The sequence below is a fragment of the Gymnoscopelus braueri genome (assembly GCF_963280865.1).
Source record: "Gymnoscopelus braueri genome assembly, chromosome: 19".
NCBI classification, from domain to species: domain Eukaryota; kingdom Metazoa; phylum Chordata; class Actinopteri; order Myctophiformes; family Myctophidae; genus Gymnoscopelus; species Gymnoscopelus braueri.
Window position 1 is genome coordinate 17,106,060 of NC_137621.1, and position 22,562 is coordinate 17,128,621.

The window sequence follows — 22,562 nt, forward strand, 5'->3', positions numbered from 1 at the left end:
GCAAATCTTTAAATATATAAAAAAAATTAAGCGAACAATTGTAAAATATTTTGTTCCAGGGACTCTCCAGAAGCAAAGATTTGAGTTACAAATGTTTGTTATAAAAAATATATATTCAAAGATTTTCACGATTAAAAAATAAATAAAAAATCCTACAAGCTCATGTGTGGCACTCGGTGCCGCGCTATGAGCTTTTTGAATAGCCAAAAACATTTTTGAATTGCCAAATAAATCTTAAAATGACAGAGCTGCGTCCCCGGATTTGAATGGGTGTAATGGGTTCCAAGTAAAATATCTGAGGACTTGTGGAGTCACTGGGAGCACCCTGGTGGTCCGTTGTGACTGTAGGCATGTAACGATTTATCCTAAATCAATTCAAATCGATTCAAACTGGTGACAATTTAAATCGATTTAATAAAAAAAACTATCGCGTTGCAAAAAGCAAAAGGCGCATTAAAAAATTAGTAAGAAAATACAGGATCTTTGTAAGAGAATTGATTAAAAAATAAGTTTGTAATTTACTACTGTATTGAAAAGAGGATGAGAGAAAACAGTATTGTAAAAAAAAAAAGGGAAGAAAATACTGGATTTGTGTAAGAAAAATAATTTGAACCATTAAGACCTGAAGCCGATTCTACAAATGTCTTCTAAACAGTTTTCTGAAAAACGTATGTTTCTATATCAGTGGTGCTCAAGCTTTTTCATGTCAAGGACCCCCAAACTTATATGTATTTGGCCACTGAACCCCATCTCAAAATATTTTGTTCCAGGGACCCCCCAGAAGCAAAGATTTGAGTTGGAGCTTTAAAACAATATATCTTCAAAGATTTGCTCACATTTTCAAGATTTTTTTCAAAATAGCAGATCTACAAGCTCGTAGCGCGGCACTCGGTGCCGCGCTACGAGCTTGTATATCTGCTATTTTTGAATAGCCCAAAGTGTAAAACAATGCTTTTTAGCTCAAATCTAAAAATTACACAGATGCGTCCCAGGTCTTAAAGGGTTTTAAAAAAAAGAAAATTTCTGGCATTCGTCTGGAAAATAATTTTGTGTTTTGATAAAAAAAAAATTATCGTATTGTGATTGGAATCATATGGTGAGTTGAGTGAATCGTTGCCTATGTGACCAGTTGTGCTGTTTCCGCCCCCCAGGAGGGAGCAGGGGGTGAGCGGCCACCCCGTGTCCATCATGGTGGAGGGGGTCCAGGTGACCCTGCCCACCTACGAGGAGGCTGTGAGCGGCGGCACTGCCCTCGGCTCTGACTCGCGCGTGCAGATCGTGCTGTCTGAGGAGGAGGAGGAGGGCCAACAGGCCCCAGGAGGAGGAGGAGGAGGAGGAGGAGGAGGGCCCGAGGAGGCGGGCCCCTCCTCGTCCCTCAGCCGCCAGCACTCGGAGATGGCCGTGGTCCACCCTGTACCGCCGCCGTCCTCCTCCTCCTCCCCCCGTTCGCCTTCCTTCTCCTCCTCCCCCACGCCGCCCTCACCCACGTCCTCCTCCTCCTCCCGCTGGGGTCTGGAGCGTGCGGTGGCGGGCGCGGCCGCGGCGGAGCCCTCGCAGCGGAGGCTCTCCGCGGGCAGCGACCAACACAGCCTGCCCCTGCTGCTGGACTCTGAGATGGACTACTCTGACGGTGAGACCACGCATGGATCCAAGTCAGTTAACTCTTTCACTGCCGGGAATGAATGAATGAATGAATGAATTCATCCGTCTCCGGGTCCCCTTGCCAGCGAAAACGGCGGTTTTACTGTACCTTTGAAAAGTCATGGAATATTCTCTGTGTCCTCTGACACTTTAAAACTGAAGAGTTTCATTTTTGAACTGAATTTGTTATTACTTTCTGTGTGTCCTCTGAAACAAAGGGGTTTATAGTGAACACTTACTTCACCTGTTCCTTAAGCTTGTATAATTGTATTTATTTTTGTGTGTAAAACACTTTTTTTTGTGTTTTATAAATAAAGCACTTTTAACACATTGAGTGCCAGGGCTTTTTTAAAACAGGGTACAGTCGGTGCCTGGATTTTTAACAATTTTTTTTACCTTTTTCAAGTAGTCACAAAATATTTTCAGTGATCACCGTCCTCAAGGTGATCCCCTCATTACACACATAGAGGTCTCGTACAATCGGGGGAAAGAAATTAAAAACATTAGGTAATCCGCTCCATAGTTGCAGCCAGTTGAAAATAGTCGAAAATAGTCAAAAATACATATTTTAGAAAAAAAGTACACAGGAGCCGAGATACAGGCTTTTGAAGTCATAAGTTAACCAGGAAGTGGATTGGAGTCTAAATCTTCGAAAAATGATATCTCCTGGTGCTGTGAATAAAAAAAAATAAAAAAATTCTTTTTAATTTATTTTTTATTTTTTTCCCCAAAAACGGTCATAACCGTTTTTGGCACACAATGCATGGCTTCTCAAAAACGGTCCGGACCGTTTTTGGCACTCAATGTGTTAAACTGAAGATGGCCAATGTTGATGATAATTAGATTTTTTTAATTTATTTTTATTAAATATATATCTTATCGATATCGTGAGCCCAATATAGTGCATCATGAAATGAGTGTATCGGCACACCCATAGTATTCAGAGATTGTGGAATAGTCGTCTGCCTATGCGATACTATAGGGACGGCCTTACAAACATTTTTTTAGTGGTGAGATTTGTTTTTGCTGTGGTGCTCATGGATTAAAGTTCTCAGTCATTTGGATTCCATAGAAGCCAGCATGTCTTCTCTGGAAGCAATGTCTCAACACCGAAAATAGCCGATCTACAAGCTCACGACACGTCGCAGCGCGCTGCGACGTGTCGTGAGCTTGTAGATTCGGTCATTAGTTATTTTAAGATTAAAGAGTGAAGTGGTCAAACTAGCAACAGAATACATCTTTTCATAAAACTTCCATAGAACATGAATGGTCTCAGAAATGTCTTGAAAACAAAAGGCTAAAGCCTCAATCTGTGATTTCTTCCAACTGGTTGGCTGTACAGTATGTAGAACAGCAGCAACGTAAGGTTTAGAATGATCATACTTAAACATCACCATTACATTTTCACTCGCGAGATGTTACTCAGCTTTGTTCCATGGGGTGCTGCATATATTGATGCTGGGTTTGTTTGTGCTTATGGCTTTGCAGATATGCCTTTGTTGAAGGAGGCCTGAAGCACGCCACAGCCCCCTACAGTAGGATATACTGTACCAGAGACCCGACCCCCCCGCCCCCACCCCCCCCCTACCAGCGTGTCTGTGAACCTGCTAAAGCTAGAGGGCTCTCTCCTAAAAAAAAAGCTTCTCCACTACAACAGCAGCTGTCAACACAGACCGGGACGACACTTCAAACGGGGGGGGGGGGGGGGAACCGACCTGCTCTTTTCGACTACAAGAACTAAGTGAAACTGTGCCGTTGAAAACGGTATCTCTTGGGTTCTGGATTCGTTTTCCGTACGTACCGCTTGCCCTGCGTCCCGTTTTTTTTTCAGGTTTCTCTGAACCAAATTTTCAGGCCGCTGCTCAGGAAGGAGTTCTGAGGCAAGCGGTCCATTTCTCTTTTTATTTTTGTTTTAAATAGAGAAAATTGCTGATCCACAAGCTCACCTGTGAGCTTGTGGATCTGTTATTTTAGCTATTTTTGGAACACTTTTGAAAACAAACAACCTACCCTAAATTAATAATAAAATAATAATTATAGTAATATGACGGAACTTCATAGTTCTGTAAAGTTTCCGGGTTCTGGCAGGTTCTGGGTTAACCCCTTTGTAGCCAAAAAGAGCCTTGAGCGACGCTGTGGGTGGCTCTGAACGAGTTCGCCATCGCAAAGAGGGGGGGGGGGGGGAGGGAAGGGGGGACCCGTATGTACATACATGCTTAAAACTTTTATAGGAATTGTTACATTATGTACGTCCAATGTCTGACACACACACACAGACACACACACACACACACACGCATCCATTAGCTTCTTTTAAATAACCATTGGTTTAGCTTGGAAATGTGAAAAGGAAAAGAAAGAAAGAGAGAAAAAAAGTAAGGGAAAGAGTTCTGATGGCTTTTGGGGGATGAACAATGTTTTTGTGTAAATTAATGGATAAAGCTGCAAACATATCACATCATGTAAGCCAGTGGATGTCAAAGTGGGGTAAAGGGACCCTCAGGGTTCGTTTCTTGAGGGGGTGGGGCTCCAAATGGACCCTCACACGTCTGTAACTCTTAAGTACAACATTTGTACACTTCTCAGAGTTACGGGGGTCCTTGTTTGAGGACCGCTGTAAGCCATATAAGGAATGATGCATGAAGGTTAGGAAACCTACTAGGATGACGTGATTCTCACTCTCACAACACTTTCTTCTACTTTGATGATGAGTAGGGGTGCAACAGTTGATCGAACTAATCGATGATTTTAAAAAAAATGAAAAAAAAAAATGTATTGGTAATTTATTATAAATTAATAGTTTAATAACCGTTCCCTATTTTGGGCATGTCATTAAAGGCGTAGAGTTTAGAAAACAACACGTAAAGAAATCCTCACCTTATCATATTATCAAGTTTGTCCAAAAAAAAAAAATATTGAATATTATGATACTTAGAAATCATTTCACACTAAAAGGTTATGATAATATAAAATAATATATATCATACATAGTATTAAAACATGTATACAAATTCTGACAATATAAAAAAAATTACAATAAATAAAAAGAAAATTCCTTAAAAGGTAAACAAGAAAATAGCACATCTACAAGCCTAGAACATGCGTTGTGAGCTTTTAGATCTGGCATTTCCACAATTTTCACTCACTTTTGTGTGACGGTAATATCGGTCTTAAGTGGTTCTTCGATTCGTTCATTTACTAGAAAACGTTCTATTAAAATATAAACAAAACCTGTGCTTATTCGATTCATCGAAAAAGTTATCAAAGATAATCGATAGTTGCAGCCCTGGTGATGAAAGAAAACGTTTAATTTAGCTTTTTGTGTGTAAATCAATTCATTAATTAGTAGTTGATTTGCGTCATGCCACATAAGTTTGCTTTTTTACATGAGATGATTGCGCTGCTGTCGCATGTTATTTTGATATGATTTCCTTCCTCTAAGCTGTTTTCTTTTTATATCGTCCAAAACTGTTAAGGATTAAAAAAATGTAATAATAGCAAAAGTAGCAGATCTACAAGCTTGTAAATCTGCTGCTTATGTGTGACGCTGTAGTATGATCAATTAGGGCGTTAATTTACGGGGAGGGGAAAGTTCAAATATGGAGATAAGAGGAGCGATATATATTTTCCAGTTTCCGCTTAAATAACCAAAAGATACATGTGGTGTCTCTCTAATTGAAACTTGAGTTTTGAAAATCTTTTCAAAAAAAAAAAAATATATATATCATCAGATTTAAATTGCAAATCATGAATAGACCAAATTATATCTCGATAATGGAAATTTATATTTAAAAACAATTTGCTTTTGAGGAATGAAATCATATCAAATTAGGACGGACAAACGGCAGACACGGTCTCACTGTTTCAAGCTGGCTTATCATGTCCTTTCCTCACCTCCCTCCCTCCCTCTGGCAGTAGTTCTCAAACTTTTTTGTGCCAACTAAGGACCCCAAGATGTATGTATATGTACGGGATCAGTGTACTCTCCTATCCACATCCACCCGCCCACCCCCAAGGCCTTAGCTTTCCACTTCTATGCAGAAGCATCTGTTTTACTTTAGTTGCGTGCCGTTGTCGTGCTCAGTAAATGGCAGATCTACAAGCTCAGAACGTGTCACACTTGTATATCTTGCTGTTTATTAACACCAGCGTGCGACTTCAGTGTAAATCAGGCTTAAGGAGTTTTAATTTCATGTAATGTTCAAACAAAATGAATGTGTGTTAATTGCCTCCACAGCTTTTAGTGACGTTAACACCAGAGCAGTGTCTCTCTCGACCCTTTTCTGGATCCAAGGGATCAAAATATTGAAAGCATTCGCGGCCCACCCATCTGACCACTTCAAAAAATAGCAGCCACGCCCGCGTGCCCACCAGTGGGCCCCAGCCCACAGGTTGAGAACCGCTGTACTACTAGTGCTTTTGTCGCACACATCGCTGGGCACCTGAAAATACTATTATAATAATAATAATAATAATAATACACTTAATTTATTCAGGCTTATTATTGTTCTAAATAAGTTTTACAAAATTATAATAAAGAGAACTAAATTGAGTATTTGATATATTCACCTCGAGGATGCTGTTGACCAGCCATTTGGTTCCGTTTTGATGCTTCCGCCATTCTTTGGAAAGGTTTGTTAAAAATAGGATTTTTTTTCTCCACATTGCTGCTTCGGCTGTACTTGACTGCGTCACACAGTGGTGTTGCTTTGCCCACAGCCAACTGAAATGTTGTACTTAGGTAAAAAAAGTAGCAATGCCACAAAGTAGAAATACTCTCTTAGGGTTTGGTCACACCGAACGGGAATTTTACCTATGCGGGCCGATTCTGCCAATGCTTTTCAATGGGAATGGAGCGGTTTGTTGCCATTGACGGATTTCTGCAACCAAAAAAAACGCTCTGTTCCCATTGAAAAGCATTGGCAGAATCCGCCCTCATAGGCAGAATTAAAGTTCGGTGTGATCGCACCGTCACAAGTGAAAGTCCCTTATTCAAAATTTTGCTAGTTTTGTACTTTTGAAAGTACAAAACTATTGACATCACATTATACAAAAAAACTAAACAAAGTAAAAGCACAGTTCACATTTGTCAAACTTTTTTTCCTCCGAAAATAGCAGATCTACAAGCACACAGTGAGCTTGTAGATTTATCCGCAGTATAACATGAGGCTTAACCACTTTAAACCACCCAGCATCTGTATTGTGGGCAAAGCTTTCGCTGAAAATAGCCGATCGACAAGCGCGACGTTGTGAGCCTGTCGATGGTCTATTTTGAGCGAAAGCTTTCCCCACAATAACTGAAAACTGAAAATACATTAGTATGGAGCCCTGCGGGACTCCGCACAACCATATGGGGTTTTAGTGGTTAATGTTGTAGTTCCTATGGGCACGCAGCACCGTTGTACTGCAGGCTTTAAATTAGGCTTTAACTGTCGGCATGTGATGTGAGATGATGTAAAAAATGATCGGGTGAGTCCAACACGAGAAAAAAAAAAGAACACTATTGTTGTACAGCTTATCGTAATGTCAACATTAAGTTTGACTTTCCTTTGCATTTCCTTTTGGACCCTTTTTTTCTTTCTGGGAAAAATGTTGTTTTAATATTTGTAAAAAAAAAATTAAGTTAAATTTTACTTTGTATATATCATGTGATAATTTTGATTAAATATGAATTGAGGTGTACACATTGAATGTGTTTGGCTCGTTATGAATGACACATTTACAGTAATAAATGGTGCATTTAGACTTTTACCCAAAGCGCTTTACAATCTCCATTACTAGGCCTGTCACAAATATTTCATACTGTAATCGCCTCTCCACAATTATTAGAGATAACAATCTTTACACGTTGGAAAATATTCAACGTTTCCCATGGACCATCTGAAATTATTCCATGTGCCACTAGTAGTCCATGAGAAAAAAGTGTTCTAAAGCATTATGAGTGTTAAGTTCTTATAATCATAATTATAGAGTGTGATAAGCAGATTATAATGCATTATAAGTATGTTTATAACACATTATGTAGACATGGGATACCAAAAAACTAATCCTATAGCCACCCAACCGAACAGTGGTCCCCAGGTTGATTCTTAGCCAGGGTGGTGGTCAGTGTTGCCATGTCTGCTTATTATAAGCGCCTTTTGGCTTGTTCTGTAAAGTCGCTTGTTAATATTGGCGGGTAGTGATGTGCGGGTCGGGTTTTTTCATGACCCGCCCCGCCCCAACCCGCGACGGAACGCGACCCGCCTCAACCCGCCCCGCGAACCCATATATAAATCTATGGCTCAACCCGCCCCGCGACCCGCGGTGGGAATATATATATATATTATATAGCGCTCTTTTAAGTACCCAAAGTCCCTTTAAATGTCTACAGTAGCACAACATTGTCATGGGCTGAATAAACAAGCATGTTGGTCAAAATAGGGTTTTTTTTTTTTTTTTTTCGTGGAGAGCGGCTGACCCGCTCACCCTCAGCCCGCATAATTTTCTCTGAAATCCTGACTCGACCTACCCGCGCCGCGGGTTGACCCGCGGGTCCCGCGGGTTACGGGTCGACCCGCTCATCACTATTGGCGGGTGTCGTTTTTTGGGCTTGTTTCTAAAGTATAGTTGCTTATTTGGGCTTGTTTCCAAATGTTTTAATTATTGTTTATACCAGTGGTTCTCAAATATTTTCATGTCATGGACCCCCATATTAATATGTATTTGTCCCTATAACTCCCCATCTGAAAACGTTTTGTGCCAGAAAATGTTTTGTGCCAGGGCCAGGGGGAAGCTGAGAAAATGTTTTCCCAAAACACAAAAAAGCTACTGTTCCTGTAGTCTTGTATAGTCTCAAACCTCTTCCATTGTGGAGGCTCATTCAGAAGAATGCATATTTTGCAGACTGCCTGTGGATACATGTCTCGTGAAGCAGCCTGGCTCAATCAGCTGACTGCCAGGACAGTCTAATACAGTCAGCTACACAGGCTGAAAATCCAGCTCCATAATTACCACAAGCAGAGGGGATTATGTCCCACGAATGTACTATGAACTAATGAGAGCTTCCTGGACTGACACAAAATTCCACAAGGGTGAAAGCATGACGATATTATAAATGTATTGTAATTAACTGAAACTAAAAGGTAAAGTAAAAAAAAAGTAAAAAAAACAAGGAAAACTACATGAAAGATTTAATAAATAATGCAAAACTAACTAAATCTAAATAGAACTGCATGTAAAATCAACTTGGTTTTAGTTTGTACCCCTCAATTTACTGGCATTGCTCACTGTGGCACTTTTAACAAACTAGGCAATTTTGATATAGGATAAGAACATGTTTTGTAAATCAAATCTGATGTCTTGCATTCTTTCATTCCACCTTTTTCAGCTTCTACAAATGTTGCTCCTCATAACACCTGAAAAACCCAAACTAACACTAAAACTAAATCAAAAACTCCAGCAAAAGCAGTCATTTCCTTACCCCATTAAGACCTGAAACGCATCTGTCACTTTTTAATTTGAGATAAAAAAGCATTATTTTACACTTTGGCTATTCAAAAATAGCAGATCTACAAGCTCATAGAGTACAAGCTACGCGATTGTAGATCTGATATTTTTTTTAAATCGTGAAAATGTGTGCAAATCTTTGAATATTTATTGTTTTAAAGCGAACATTTTTAACTCAAATCTTTGCTTCTGGGGGTCCCTGGAACAACACATTTTGGTGGTTGGCGGCCAAATACATCTCATTTTGGGGGTCCTTGACATGAAAAAGTTTGAGCACCACTGATATAGAAACATATGTTTTTTTCAGAATACTGTTGGGATTTAGAAGACATTTGTAGAATCGGCTTCAGGTCTTAATGGGTTAAACTAAAACTACTTATGCACTATTAAAACTGAACTGAAATCAAACCAGCAAAAGTTTGATATAGCGTCACAATCATTTAAACCACTTTATCCGTGTATATGTTGGCTATTAAAAAATACAACATATACATGAACATGTAGCGTGTGACTTTGTGCCGCACTGCAAGCTTGTACGACTGCTATCTTTGAAAATTCTTCAACACTTTATTTTTGGGGGTGGGGGGGGGGGTCGCATCCGTGCAGCAGTGAGACACTGACGAGACCAAGGCCTACAGGCCGAAACACGTTGGTCTGTGTCCTGTGACTGCTGCTGCTGCGGCATACAATGAAAAACGTTCAACTTGTGAGTGAGGTTCTTCTTTTGATCTTCTACTACAGCATTGGTTCCCAAACTTTTTAGCTCGGGACACGGAGGAGAAATTTGATGTCTCCCCCCTGGGACCCAAACTAGTGGAAAATTAGCCGATCTACAAGCTCACAACCATCTTGTATTAAGGCTATTTTCACTTTGTTCAAATTTTTATTTATTTATTTTTTGGAATTTGGAAAAGGATAAATCTACACACAAAAAAAGCCTTTGACAGCAGGTTCATATAAACCATAAAATGAGAAAATAATATATTATTAATCACGTGGACTTCAGCAGCATAAAACCGTTACAAGTTACAAGTAAAATTGTGAATACATGCCCTTTACTTGTAACCAGTGTTGATTTTGACAGCAAATATTCAGTTTTAGTCGTAGTCTTTTGAATAAAATTCCATTTAGTTTTAGACATATTTTTAGTCATCTGAAATGTTTTTAGTTTTAGTCTAGTTTTAGTCTTAAATTGTCACTATATTTAGTCATAGTTTTTGTCATCGTACCTTATTTCGGTTTTATTTCGTTTTGGCCACTGAATAAATGTAGTCGACGAACATTTTCCGTCATAGTTTTAGTCGACAAAATCAGCACTGCTTGTAACAGGGCGTTTGTATGTTGTGGTACTGCTACTTTTTTTCTTTTCTTTTTTTAAAGATTTATTTTTGGGCTTTCATGCCTTTATTGACAGGACAGTATAGGCTGACAGGAAATGGGGAGAGAGAGCTGAGGAGTGACATGCACCAAAGGCCGTCGTGATTCGGGACTCGAACCCGCGACGCGCCGTCGGGCTCAACACAGAGCCCTAGGTGCCTGGACCGCTACGCCAGCGGTCCAGGCGGTACACTGCAACGTTTTACTCAAGTTACAAAACGTGAGTACTTCTTCCACCACTGAATATTCATTGATGGTGTGTTTACACATGTGAGTGAAGCCAAAGTTGAATAGAAGGGCCTCTTCAGTGTCACCGCAACAATGTCATTCTGTTTAGAAGGCCTCTGATGCCAACAGGGCTTTCCCACGGTAGGGGATGGGGGGGGGGGGTGGCACATAGGGGGCACAGCGTGGCATTTAGGTAGGTGTTTACAGGAGACGCCCTCCACTTTCCAATTCCCTGAAAGCCAAAGTGAAAATGAAAGACGGAGCCTTTATCCTTCTGACATATGGTTCTTTTTTTTTTCTTTCTTTATTCAAAGAGTTGTACAGAAAGTTTCTGTCAGTGACACTCTTTGTTTGGTTCTTGTGTTTTCTCCACAAACAAAGACAGGACAAACACATCCCCTCCCGTTTGGCCGGGCGGAATGACCTTTAGTAGACCCTCAGACCCTTAGGGTCGGTCCATCCAACGCACACAGTCATTTTTCAATCAATTCAGTCAATCATTCAACCAACTCACATTATGATGCACGCTTGATCAATTGCATTTTTTTAAACGCATGCAATTTGGAATACTTCATTTATTGTTTTATTGCAAGAACTCCAGTGCTTTAACTTAAGCACAAACGTGACTGAGCAACTTTTAGTTGTGTCAATTCTGACAAGGAGTATATCTATACTTTGACTCAAGTTCTGGAGTTGAGTACTCTGTCCACTGTGTGGGTGTCCCGAGTCCCCTGTTCTTCTGAGTGTGCACGTCTGTGTGCATGTGTTTGTGTGTGTGTTACCTTGGGAGGTTTGCTGGTCAATGGACTGTCTGTGTGTGTGAGCCACGGGCTCCTATAGGACGTTGAAGGGAACAAAGCCGGACCTCGTTTGAATCCATTTCGGACATTTCCACCGTGTGCATGCAGCACTTGGATGTCCCAGCCAATCTTCCCGGGACGGTGGCGTGGTGGGTAATGCACATATGCACACTATACTCAGAGCTAACAAAAGTCACATTGGCATCGCATAATGTTTTATAAATCGTCTCTAGTCGGGTGGAAACCTCATTATGTCCAAAACTGATACTTTTCAGGATTCAAATTCAAAAGCATCAAAAGTAGCAGATCTGCAAGCTTTTCGAGCTTGTGGATCTGCTACTTTTGATGCTTTTGTGTGACGCTGTAGTATGTTCAAGTAGGGCGTTAAAAAAAACCTAATATGGAGCAACGAAATAATAGTTGTAACCCGTTATATCGCTTCCAACAATGCACCAACAATCCTCCACATAGGCTAACTGTCACGTCCGTGTCCAAACAGGATCAAGCACCCAACCTGGGTGTGACGGGGCCTTCGAAGCTTGGAGAGGTCTGCAGTGTCACCTTTGGACAGAGACGGTAAGGTGTAGTGTTCATGTGGGCCAGCTTCATTAGCCTGGAAACCAGACCAATCTGTGCCATTGTTGCAAAAACAATGTATTCCCTCGGCAGATTTGGTCCGGCACCCGTTCAGTTGTGATTGGATTTCACTCCCTCCGAAGTAGTAAAGGGACCAATCAGGGCCCAGTATGCAAACATGGGGCGGGGTTTATCACCAGAGGCTTTTTTTTTTTATTCGTCCCTTGGAAATGCAGGTTCCAAGAGATTCCAGACTAATGTCAGTTTTGTTTAACTGCTTGTTGCCACAGTTAAATGTGTTGCTATCATGAGAGGTTGCAATGCATGCTTTATTGCAGTGGTTCTCAAAAAGTGGGGTTCCGGGGACCCCCAGGATTCCTTGAGGGAGTTTCAGGGGGTCCCCCCCAAAGAAATCACTTTAATCACTTTAACCCTATATACACCGGCTTGTACATCGGCTATTTAAAAAAATATATATATGTTGATAAAACCAAAGAAAAAGTTCTTGTGTGGGGGTCCCTGGCACTGAGCATTTTCAGATGGGTGGTCCTCGGCCAAAAAATAATTTTGGGGTGACCCTTGAGAAACACTCGTTACAGTGTTTTGGGGTTAAATTTAGCTCATTACAGAATGTGTGTGGTGGGTGTAATGCTGCATCAGAGGATAACTGTTGTACACATGGTTGTCCTGTATACCATGTGATCATGATTCCATGTGACATGGGGGGGGGGGGGGGGGTCAGAGAGAAATGGGGCAAGAGAGAAGAATGTGAGGAGGGATGGGGAGTGTGTGTGTGCGTGTGCGTGTGTGTTTAGAGAGAGAATAATAAAATCGGGGAGGGAGAGACGCTCGGCAGACTGAGATTTAAGCAAGCAGGACATGGACAACTATGAAGGTAGGGAGGAAACACTTGTATCACTTTATTACACAGAGTGTCATTTGTTCTGTTTTGCTTTTAAAGCTCAAATGCCCGTGATTTAAACTCAGGCAGTCAATGTTTGATATTGACAACATGAACAGTTATTGATGGTAAACTTTTATTTATTTATTCTGCAGTCCGGTATTCCTGACCTTACTTAACCTCTATCCACTGCTCAGCACCCAGCAACTATTAACCACTTAAACCCCACATATGGTCGACCGGAGTCCCTCAGGGCTCTGTACTAGTGTCTTTTCAGGTTTTTTTGTGAGCTTGTCGATCTGCTATTTTTTCTGTGAAAGCCTTTCCCACACAATGCAGATGCTGGGGGTTTAAGTGGTTTAAGGCATCGAACCCAGTATGGTGGAAAGTAACTTGAGTACATTTACTCAAGTACTGTACTACTAAGATGCTTAAAAGATTAGAACGTATACATTCATTTAAGTTACTTTAAGGCATGGGACCTGCGGGGAGGTTGCCAGGATTTTGATGTCTGTTTGATGATCTGTTGACAACCAGAGAGGGAGAGTTGGTCAAAGTTCCTTCTGTTAAATTATACCATCATCAAATGAGAAATGTAATTCTCGTATCGTATTGGACCTAAAGGTGATATAAATCAGCTTTCTTACCCAACGCAGATATAAAATTCTAACTTGTAAACACAGTTGTGTACGCAAGATTCATTCACATTTTAAGGCTTATAAAACCGTCTAAAACTGAGAATAAGCATAAAATAACTATCCTCTGCAGTGTCTTGTCATTGAGAAGACACACGACAGTATCTCAGAGACACGCGAAACCTCATTTAAACTTGCATGCTGGTGCACCAGTTGCACCAGTTGCATGCTGGTGTTGCATGCAGTAAATAGCAGATCTACAAGCTGGTGAGCTTGTAGATCTGCTATTTACAGAGCACGACACCGGCACGCAACTAAGCAGTGGTGTAAAGTAACTATGTACATTTACTCAAGTACTGTACTGTACTGGAGTATTTCCAATTGTCGATACTTTTACTCCTACTCCACTACATCTCAGAGGCAAATATTGTACTTTTACTCCACTATAATTATTTGAAAACTTGAGTTACTAGTTAATTTCCAGATATAAATGATTACATTGTAAAACATACATTAACCACTTTAGCCCTATTTTATGCTATTTGAAAATAGCCGATCTAGCTATTTTCAAATATTTTTGTACTTTTACTTTTGGTACGTCAAGTACATTTTGATACCAATACTTTTGTACTTTTACTGGAGTAAATTTTACTTGTAACAGGGTACTTCTACATCGCGGTATTGATACTTTTACTTAAGTAAAACATTTGAGTACTCTTTCCACCACTGCAGCTATAATAAGTATAAATGAGGCTTTAAGGAAAGTACTTTCTCCCCCCCCCCATCGGCGGGCCTCTGGTTTCATGTGTGATTGGGTTGCTTCCCCACTGTGTCTGTGCCTGTGTGACTGTGTTTGTCACTGCCTGAATGCCATCGCCGAGGCAGTGGTGTCAGTGGCTACCAAGGGAACAGGGCGAGAACTAAAGAAACAAAGAGGGCTTTTTAACAGAGAGCCCTTTTTTCTCTCTCTCTCTCTCTCTACCTTCAATAACTTGTTCATGTCGCCCAGATGGGCTGTTGTGTAAATGTTACTTTTCTGTGTTCACGGTGATTCACTGGGTGTTTCAAAACGTTACCTTCAGTGTGGTGGTGATTGTGTATGTAGATCTTCTGGTGGTAACATTTCATAATCACTTTGTTGTTTGTTTAAGATATTTTTGGGGCTTTTCTGCCTTTATTGATAGCACACACAGTAGAGAGAGTGGCAGGACATGCAGCAACGGTTGTCGGGTTCGGGAATCGAACCCTGCGGCCCGCTGTCAGGCTGCATTAGAGCCTATAAGGCCTATAGACCGCCGAAGTCTGACGTCATTTACACATCCTTTGTTTGTCTACCTGGTTTGCAGTTTTCCACCCCCGTTCTGAATCCCATAGACGTATTGAATATCGCGTCAAATAAGAACTGTGTTCCAAAAATAAACACATGACCCCGGCGGGTTGACTCTTATGGATATGAAGCATCAACTGACGGTGAGAAAACGCTAATGTTACTTCCGCCGAATTAGTTACATTTTTGCCAGAAACAGACTGTATCAAATATAAGTGACTGACTATCATAAACTATACAGAACCTCCTCCCTGACAATAACGCCGACACGCGGTGTTTATTTTTGGACCACAATTCTTATATGAGACGATTCTAAGATGACCCAATGTTATTCTCCATAGAGAAATTACTTCCGCAAACCTGGGGATGAACGAATGACGTCAGGACTTCGGTGCTCTATGTGGTATGCCCCCTTAACCGCTAGACCAGTGGCACCCCACATGATTACATGTTGAATGCCAATAATCAGACCCTGTCCGTGCATTAAAAGAATGTTATTCATAACCACTCAAATTCTATTTTCTGTTGATGTTAATCACTATGAGGTCCATGGCCCGCCCCCTTGGGCCTACAGTATGCATCAGGCCTTTTACTGTACTGACCTGCCATGTGCTATCATCAACACCTAGTTGTTCTAGAGCAAGGGGTGATGGGCAACCATGTGTTTCAAGATCCACCGGTCGATCCCGAGGGGCTTTCTTTTGGTCGATATCGTGAAGAACCCAGACAAAAACAACCATTCATATCAATGCGGTGTCCAATAGCGCTCAGGTTCTCTTTGGTTTGAATGTGAAACCCTGATCCCATTGAATCGTGTCAGGCGAGCGGCAGAGAGTGAATTAACACAGAAATGACCCTGGCAGCATATCGAGGGTTCCAGGTGTGTTACCAGTGGTGGGAAAAGTACTCAATTGCTTTACTTAAGTAAGTAAGTACCAATACTGCAATGTAGAAATACTCTGTTACAAGTAAAAGTCCAGACATTAAAAATGTTACTTGAGTAAAAGTGCAAAAGTATTGGCATCAAAATGTACTTAAAGTACCAAAAGTAAAAGTACTAAAATATTTCAAATAGTCTATGTATAAATTAGGGCTGAAGTCGTGAATGTATGTTTCATAATATAATTATTTATATATCTGCAAAGTAACTAGTAACTAAGTTTTCAAATAATTGTAGCGGAGTAAAAGTACAATATTTGCCTCTGAGATGTAGTGGAGTAGAAGTAAAAGTACTGAAAACTGGAAATACTCCAGTAAAGTAAAGATACCAAAAAGAATACTTAAGTACTGTACTTGAGTAAATGTACTTAGTTACTTTCCACCACTGCTAGTTTGGGAACAGAAGACGCCATGAGACAAAAATCACACAAAGAATATTTTTTTCATCCATTGGTTTCATTGGAATTGGTTTTTAATTGAACTTTTTTTTTAATTGAAATTAAAGTTGTGATTTTTTTTTGTTTCAACTTTTTTTTAATCTTTTAGAAAAAGAAAAGGTTATGTAGGAAATGAAAAAAAAAACGAATATTTGCTTGCAACCCATAAACATTGAGTGGTCTAGACTAGATCTTCAATAATGCTGAGGAAGAACTATCGCTGTCGCTGCTCCAGTTCCTGCTGTCATCAGTATTCAGCACTCGAAACGCGTCGCGCCACGCTTCGAGCTTGTGGTTTAATGCTAGATTAGTATAATCTCACAAAAAGTTATAATATGTAGATAAGAGGTTACTGCCCGACAGACGACATACCAAACTGTGGGTCCTTAACCCATTAAGACCTGGCTGAGGCCAATTCTACAAACGCCTTCTAAAAGGTAGTTCTCAAATTCATTTTGTGCCAAGGACCCCCAAAACGATATGTATTTGGCCGCGGACCCCCATCTGAAAATGTTTTGTGCCAGGGACCCAGAGAAGAGAAGATATGTGTTTAAAAAAAATCTAAATTACTCTAAATTACTTATTTCTAAAATGTTAAAAAATAGCCATATATATATTATATATGCCAGATAAGAGTATATTAGACACCATACTAGACTGGGATCCATACACCAAAGGAAGCATCTAATATATATATATATATGGCTGTAGAGCAAGGGTTTTCAACAGGTGGTCCGTGGTCCCTGACCATGTTGCAATATGTTCCAATATAGGTTACAAAATCGTGGGATAAAAATTACATTTAAAAAAAGAAATTCCACAGAAAGGGGAGTTAGAATCTCAAGAAGGGGAAGTGTTCCGGATTGCCTGATGGATTCATCATTTTTTGTATATTAATTTTTATTGATTTTTTCATAAGACAAGACACAACAGGACAAACAAACAAACACCAGACTATAATGTGTAAGCATGAGTAATTAACCTATCTCAATGAGGTAATATATAGGGAGACCACAATATACAATTGGACACATTAACAATCGAGCTTGTAAAAAAGAAAAGATAAAAACAGAGCAGTCACACAGAGTCGAGATGAGTCACGACAGGACCCCATATATATTCAAATGTTGCCAGACTGTCCGGTTTGTTGCAACGAAGCCTCTCCAGGTGTATCAAAGATACAAATTCATTAAGCCATCTGGTAAAGCAAGGAGCGGTGGCGGTTTTCCACTCTGTTAAAATAATTCTCTTTGCTACCAGTGTGCCAAGCATAAGAGTCTGCTGGACAGAATACGGCAGATCAAGAGAGGCCTCTGAGCAACCAAACAATGCAGTTAGTGCATCAGGTTCGATGTCAAAACCATATACTCTGCTGTACCAAGCGAAAATGTTTTGCCAAAATAAAACAATCCTTGGGCAAGACCAGAAGGTGTGACCCAACGTGCCCTTGGAGATGTTGCATCTGTCACAAGTATCGGAAACAGTTGGATACACTTTATTCATCTTGACCTTAGAGTAATGTAATCTGTGCATGACCTTGAACTGGACATGGATTCATCATTATTAGGAAATGTGGTGATATAATTGCATTTGTCTGTGTAGTCCATGGACCATTGGTTGAGAAACAATGGGATGTATCATGGGATGCATGCATACAGTAGCAAGTGTTAGAAAAGCACAAATCTTAGCTCATATCCCGACCCAACACAACAGTGGTCCCCAGGTTGATTCTTAGTCAGGGTGGTGGTCCCTGGTTCACAATCAGTTGAAAACCCCTGCTATAGAGTACTGAAGTCCTGACGTCACTCGTTCATCCCCAGGTTCGTAAAGTAATTTCGCTATGGAGAATAACGTTGGGTCATCATAGAATCGTCTCGTATAAGAATTGTGGTCCAAAAATAAACAAACTGTCTCGGCGATATTGTCAGGGAGGAGGTTCTGTATCGTTTATGATAGTCAGTCACTTATATTTGATACAGTCTGTTTCTGGCGATAATGTAACTAATTCGGCGGAAGTAACATTAGCGTTTTTCTCACCGTCAGTTGATGCTTCGTATCCATAAGAGTAAAACCGCCGGGGTCATTTGTTTATTTTTGGAACACAGTTCTTATTTGACGCGATATTAAATACGTCTATGGGGATTCAGAATGGGGGTGGAAAACCGCGAACCAGGTAGACAAACCTAGGATGTGTAAATTACGTCAGACTTCGGTGCTCTATAGAGCATAGCAGTGGTGGCCATTTTCTGGTTCCACTCCAAAAAAGCCAATGTATTTTCCCCATAGAGATTTCCAAAAATATGTTTATAGATTATTTTAAGCCTAGAATCATTTTATTTTGTGAGAAAAAAAAAGAACTTTTAATTATATGATACTATATTTAATAAATACCCTTTGTTTTTTTCATTTTTTTTCACAGAATCAAATGTTTTATGATCATGATTCACCAGGACCCTGGTCGATTCTAGGCTTAAAATAATTATTTTAATTATTTAATAATTAATAATATTTTTGGATACTCTATGGGAAAAAATACATTGGCTTTTTTGGAGTGGAACCAGAAAATGGTAGTTTGCTATGCCCTATACAGGAGATTAGACCGCCTCTCTTGGACAGAACAAAATCAGCCTGGGAAGTAAGTATTGAGCTGGAGGAGGAAATATGGGAGCGCTCTCCTGGCATTACCACCTCCTTGTGTCTCAGATACTGTCTGTTTCAGTTAAGATTCATGAGTATTCATGATTCATTGCTAGTTGTGGGCTCGCTGTGCTTACAATGCACAGTACAATTTTGAGGTACTTTTACTTTACTTTCCATTTTTGTTACTTCTACTTTACTACAATGACAGCATTTGACAGCTTTAGTTACTTGTTTCTTTGCAGATTTTATTATCAATACAAAACCTACAGTAACCACATACAGCCGATCTACAATGTCATGCGTTATGAGCTTGTAGATCTGCTATTTTCTGAATTTTTTTGTACTTTTACTTTGGTACTCTAAGTATATTTTGATGCTAAAACGTTTGTACACTGCAAGCTCCAAAACTCCCACCCCCACACACACCCCATACTCCACCGCCACCCCACATGACATACCCCCCTGTGTCATACATTAACTATAAAGAAAAAGCCGATCTACAAAGTCATGCGTTGTGAGCTTGTAGATCTGCTATTTTGAACAAGCTTGACAATCTTTGGTAGATGTGAGTACTTTGGTACTTAAAGTATATTTTGATGCCAATACTTTTGTACATTTTTGGCACGCTACTAGTTCTACATAGCGTGGGACCAGACGAATCTACCAGTGCAAAAAAAAAAATGCCCTCGAAGTCCTACATGCTTACACCTAGAAACACCATTCAAACTTTAAAATGTTCAACTTACTGTGGAATCGTGTGCTTGTACATGAATCTTTGAAATGTTTTGTCGTTTTTTAGATATTTACAACCAATTTAATCCAATCAGGAGAGAGAACTCATACAGGATAAATAAATTAAATTGGCAGTGAGGAAACATAAATGAGCAGACAAATTTGGAATTGGAACACAAGCTGATACGTGATCTCTATGAGGTTCTTTCTCCTGATTGGATGAAATGGGTGACTCACCTGAAAATGTATTTTCTATTTATTAAAGAGCCGGACACCTGAACAAACACTCTATAGCAATGATTACTATTGGAATGCTTTAACGTTTGAACAATACCATTTAGTTTGAATCAAGTAATCACTTATAGCACGTTTAAGTCAAATCACTGATATTACTGGATAAAGGCAGTGAATAGAAGCCTTTATGTGAGAACCTGTTTGAGCAGGTATGTGTGGTCTGTTTGCCATTGCTCAGGGCTGTTTGCAACCCTTTCCTCAATAAACACACATTTTTCTTTAAACACATTATATGTGTTTAAAGAAAAATGTGTGTTTATTAAAAAAGAAACATATATAATTCAAGTAATACCAAAAGGAAAGTTAAATGAAAAAAAAGTTAAATGCTACTGTATTTAACCACTTTTAACCTGGCATCCCTATTTTGCTCATGTCAATGTAGGTCAACATTTTAAAAAGAGTTTCCAAAAGTTGCTACATTAGCCGATATATCATTGCGAACGCGGAAGGAGGCGCGGCGAAGCCGCGCCTCCGACCAAGTGGAGCTTACTATGTAACCGTGCTCGGGTTGTGTGTGTGTGTGTGTGTCTGTGTGCAAAATCTGTGCATGCACTGTGCACTCTGAGTGCAGGAATTTAGACAATGCTCTGATTAAAATGCACAACAGCCTGCAAAACACACACACACACACACACACACACACACACACACACACACACACACACACAGTCAATGTTCTCTCCCCATCACGGTGAAATAACACGGATTACAAGTCCGTAAATACACAATATTTTCGAGCTGCGTTCGCTTCCAGCGTTCGCGCGTCTTACTTGTCATATATATCATATCATATTTTAAAGAATGGTATAGTATACTACATGCATGTTAAGAGCGGAAACATGACGTGAACACATTTGAAACATGTGCTGTAGTTTATTTATCCACTACATTCACAGAGGGGGGGGGGGGGAATTATCCCACAAAACAACCTATTGAGTTCTTGACAGGTTTGATCCTATTTTGTTGAGTTAATATCGTCCAACAACATAATGGTCATGTTTGTGTAAGGCTGTATTGTATGTATTTATTCTAATGCTCATGTGACAGCCCGAATGGTTTTATTTGCACCTGTTAATGCGTATTTCTGTTTCAAGACATAATGTGTTTATTTAGGCCAGGGGAGGGTCAAGGGTTGCAAATAGACATTTATGTTCCGGGCTATTTGACTCTCAATGGCTTTTCTAACAATGTGTTTAGACATGAGCTTAGCTGAAGACACTGTGGTATTCTCCAAGAGACATTTAAACTTTCTTTGGGTAATTGGCGATCGAAAGACAGACATCTACAAGCTTGAGATTGTAGATCGTCTATTTTCGTAAATAGACGTATGTAACGTCTATGTATATATGTTACAGGGTGAATGGAGAACCAGGGTGATTGAAGAAGGCGCGCTCGTTTTTACCACCCACCCAGCAATTCTGTAGAAGCAACACTAGAGGGCGCCACAAGCCAGGCTTGTGCACAAACATATATGGCCGCGACCACACACACACACACACGCGCGCGCGCGCACACACACGCGCACGAGCTCATGCTTTTTTTGGTTTATTGAAAGCAGGACTGTTAAGATACTTTTATTGTGTTCTGGCTTTTCTCACACACACACACACACACACACGCACACGCACACGCACACGCACACAGTGATCCATGAAAAGAACTATTCTGTCCCTATCGGTTTACAACTCGAACGGCACTGTGTCGACTAGCAGAGCATCGGCCGGTCAGCGCGGGCACTCGCGCCTTGAGGCGCGAGGGCGCGCCTCCTCGGCCTCAAGCTCTGCTGAGTCGGCTCCTCCACCTCCTCCTCCTCGCGAGCCTCGCGTAATAAACCCCCGCCTCGCAGCACCGCGTCCTCCTTCTCCTCCTCCTCCTCGCGAGCCTCGCTAATAAACCCTGTCTCGAAAAGCCCCGCCTCGCCCCGAAGCCCCGTGCCTAAAAACGAGCGCTCTGTCTTCAATCACCCTGGTTCTCCATTCACCCTGTGACATATATATGTAACCGCAGCCACTGTGATGCGTTATGAGCTTGTAGATCTGCTATTTTGGAGAAGGCTTGACAATCTTTGGAAGATGTGAGTACTTTTACTATGGTACTTAAAGTATATTTTATATAGTAGTGACACACACACGCACACGCACAATACACCTAGCACCAAGCAGGGGCGTAACTGATGACAATTAGGAGAATGGAAACAGCTGATCAACCGGAGCCAAGTCTACAATCTCACATACAACACAGTCAGAGATAACAAGTCAAATAGAGCACTGCCTGGGACCCTGACTGAATTTGTACTTTTTATAATATTTTTTGTCTTGAAGCGAGCCCACATTGTTTCTTCAGGAACAATATTTTCTAGTTTCAGTTTGACATTTGTCATGACACAGATGCTTTCCCGGTTTGAATGGGTTAACCTGAAAACATTTGACAACCATTGAACGTTAACACTGTTCCTTTGCTCTCCCTGGCAGTTTGAAAGCACAGCCCAGTAAGAAAGCAAGACTGCAGCAGCCAGCCAGCAGCAGCACCACCATGAACCTGACCGAG

At 40.6% G+C, this 22,562-nt stretch overlaps 1 protein-coding gene across 3 annotated transcripts in view; it reads left to right on the plus strand.

Moving 5' to 3' along the window:
* LOC308074513 (sushi domain-containing protein 4-like) overlaps window positions 1–22,562 on the plus strand; it is a 96,209-nt gene that overhangs the window by 14,490 nt on the left and 59,157 nt on the right. For 2 of the 3 annotated variants that reach the window (XM_080413979.1, XM_080413978.1), the window contains exons 8-9: window positions 1,152–1,630; window positions 3,130–7,332. In XM_080413979.1, the coding sequence (XP_080270105.1) occupies window positions 1,152–1,630; window positions 3,130–3,155 (505 nt within the window). In that variant the 3' untranslated portion in view covers window positions 3,156–7,332. Of the gene's footprint in view, window positions 1–1,151; window positions 1,631–3,129; window positions 7,333–22,562 lie in introns of those variants that run through there. The other variant, XR_013932117.1, reaches the window with a different exon arrangement.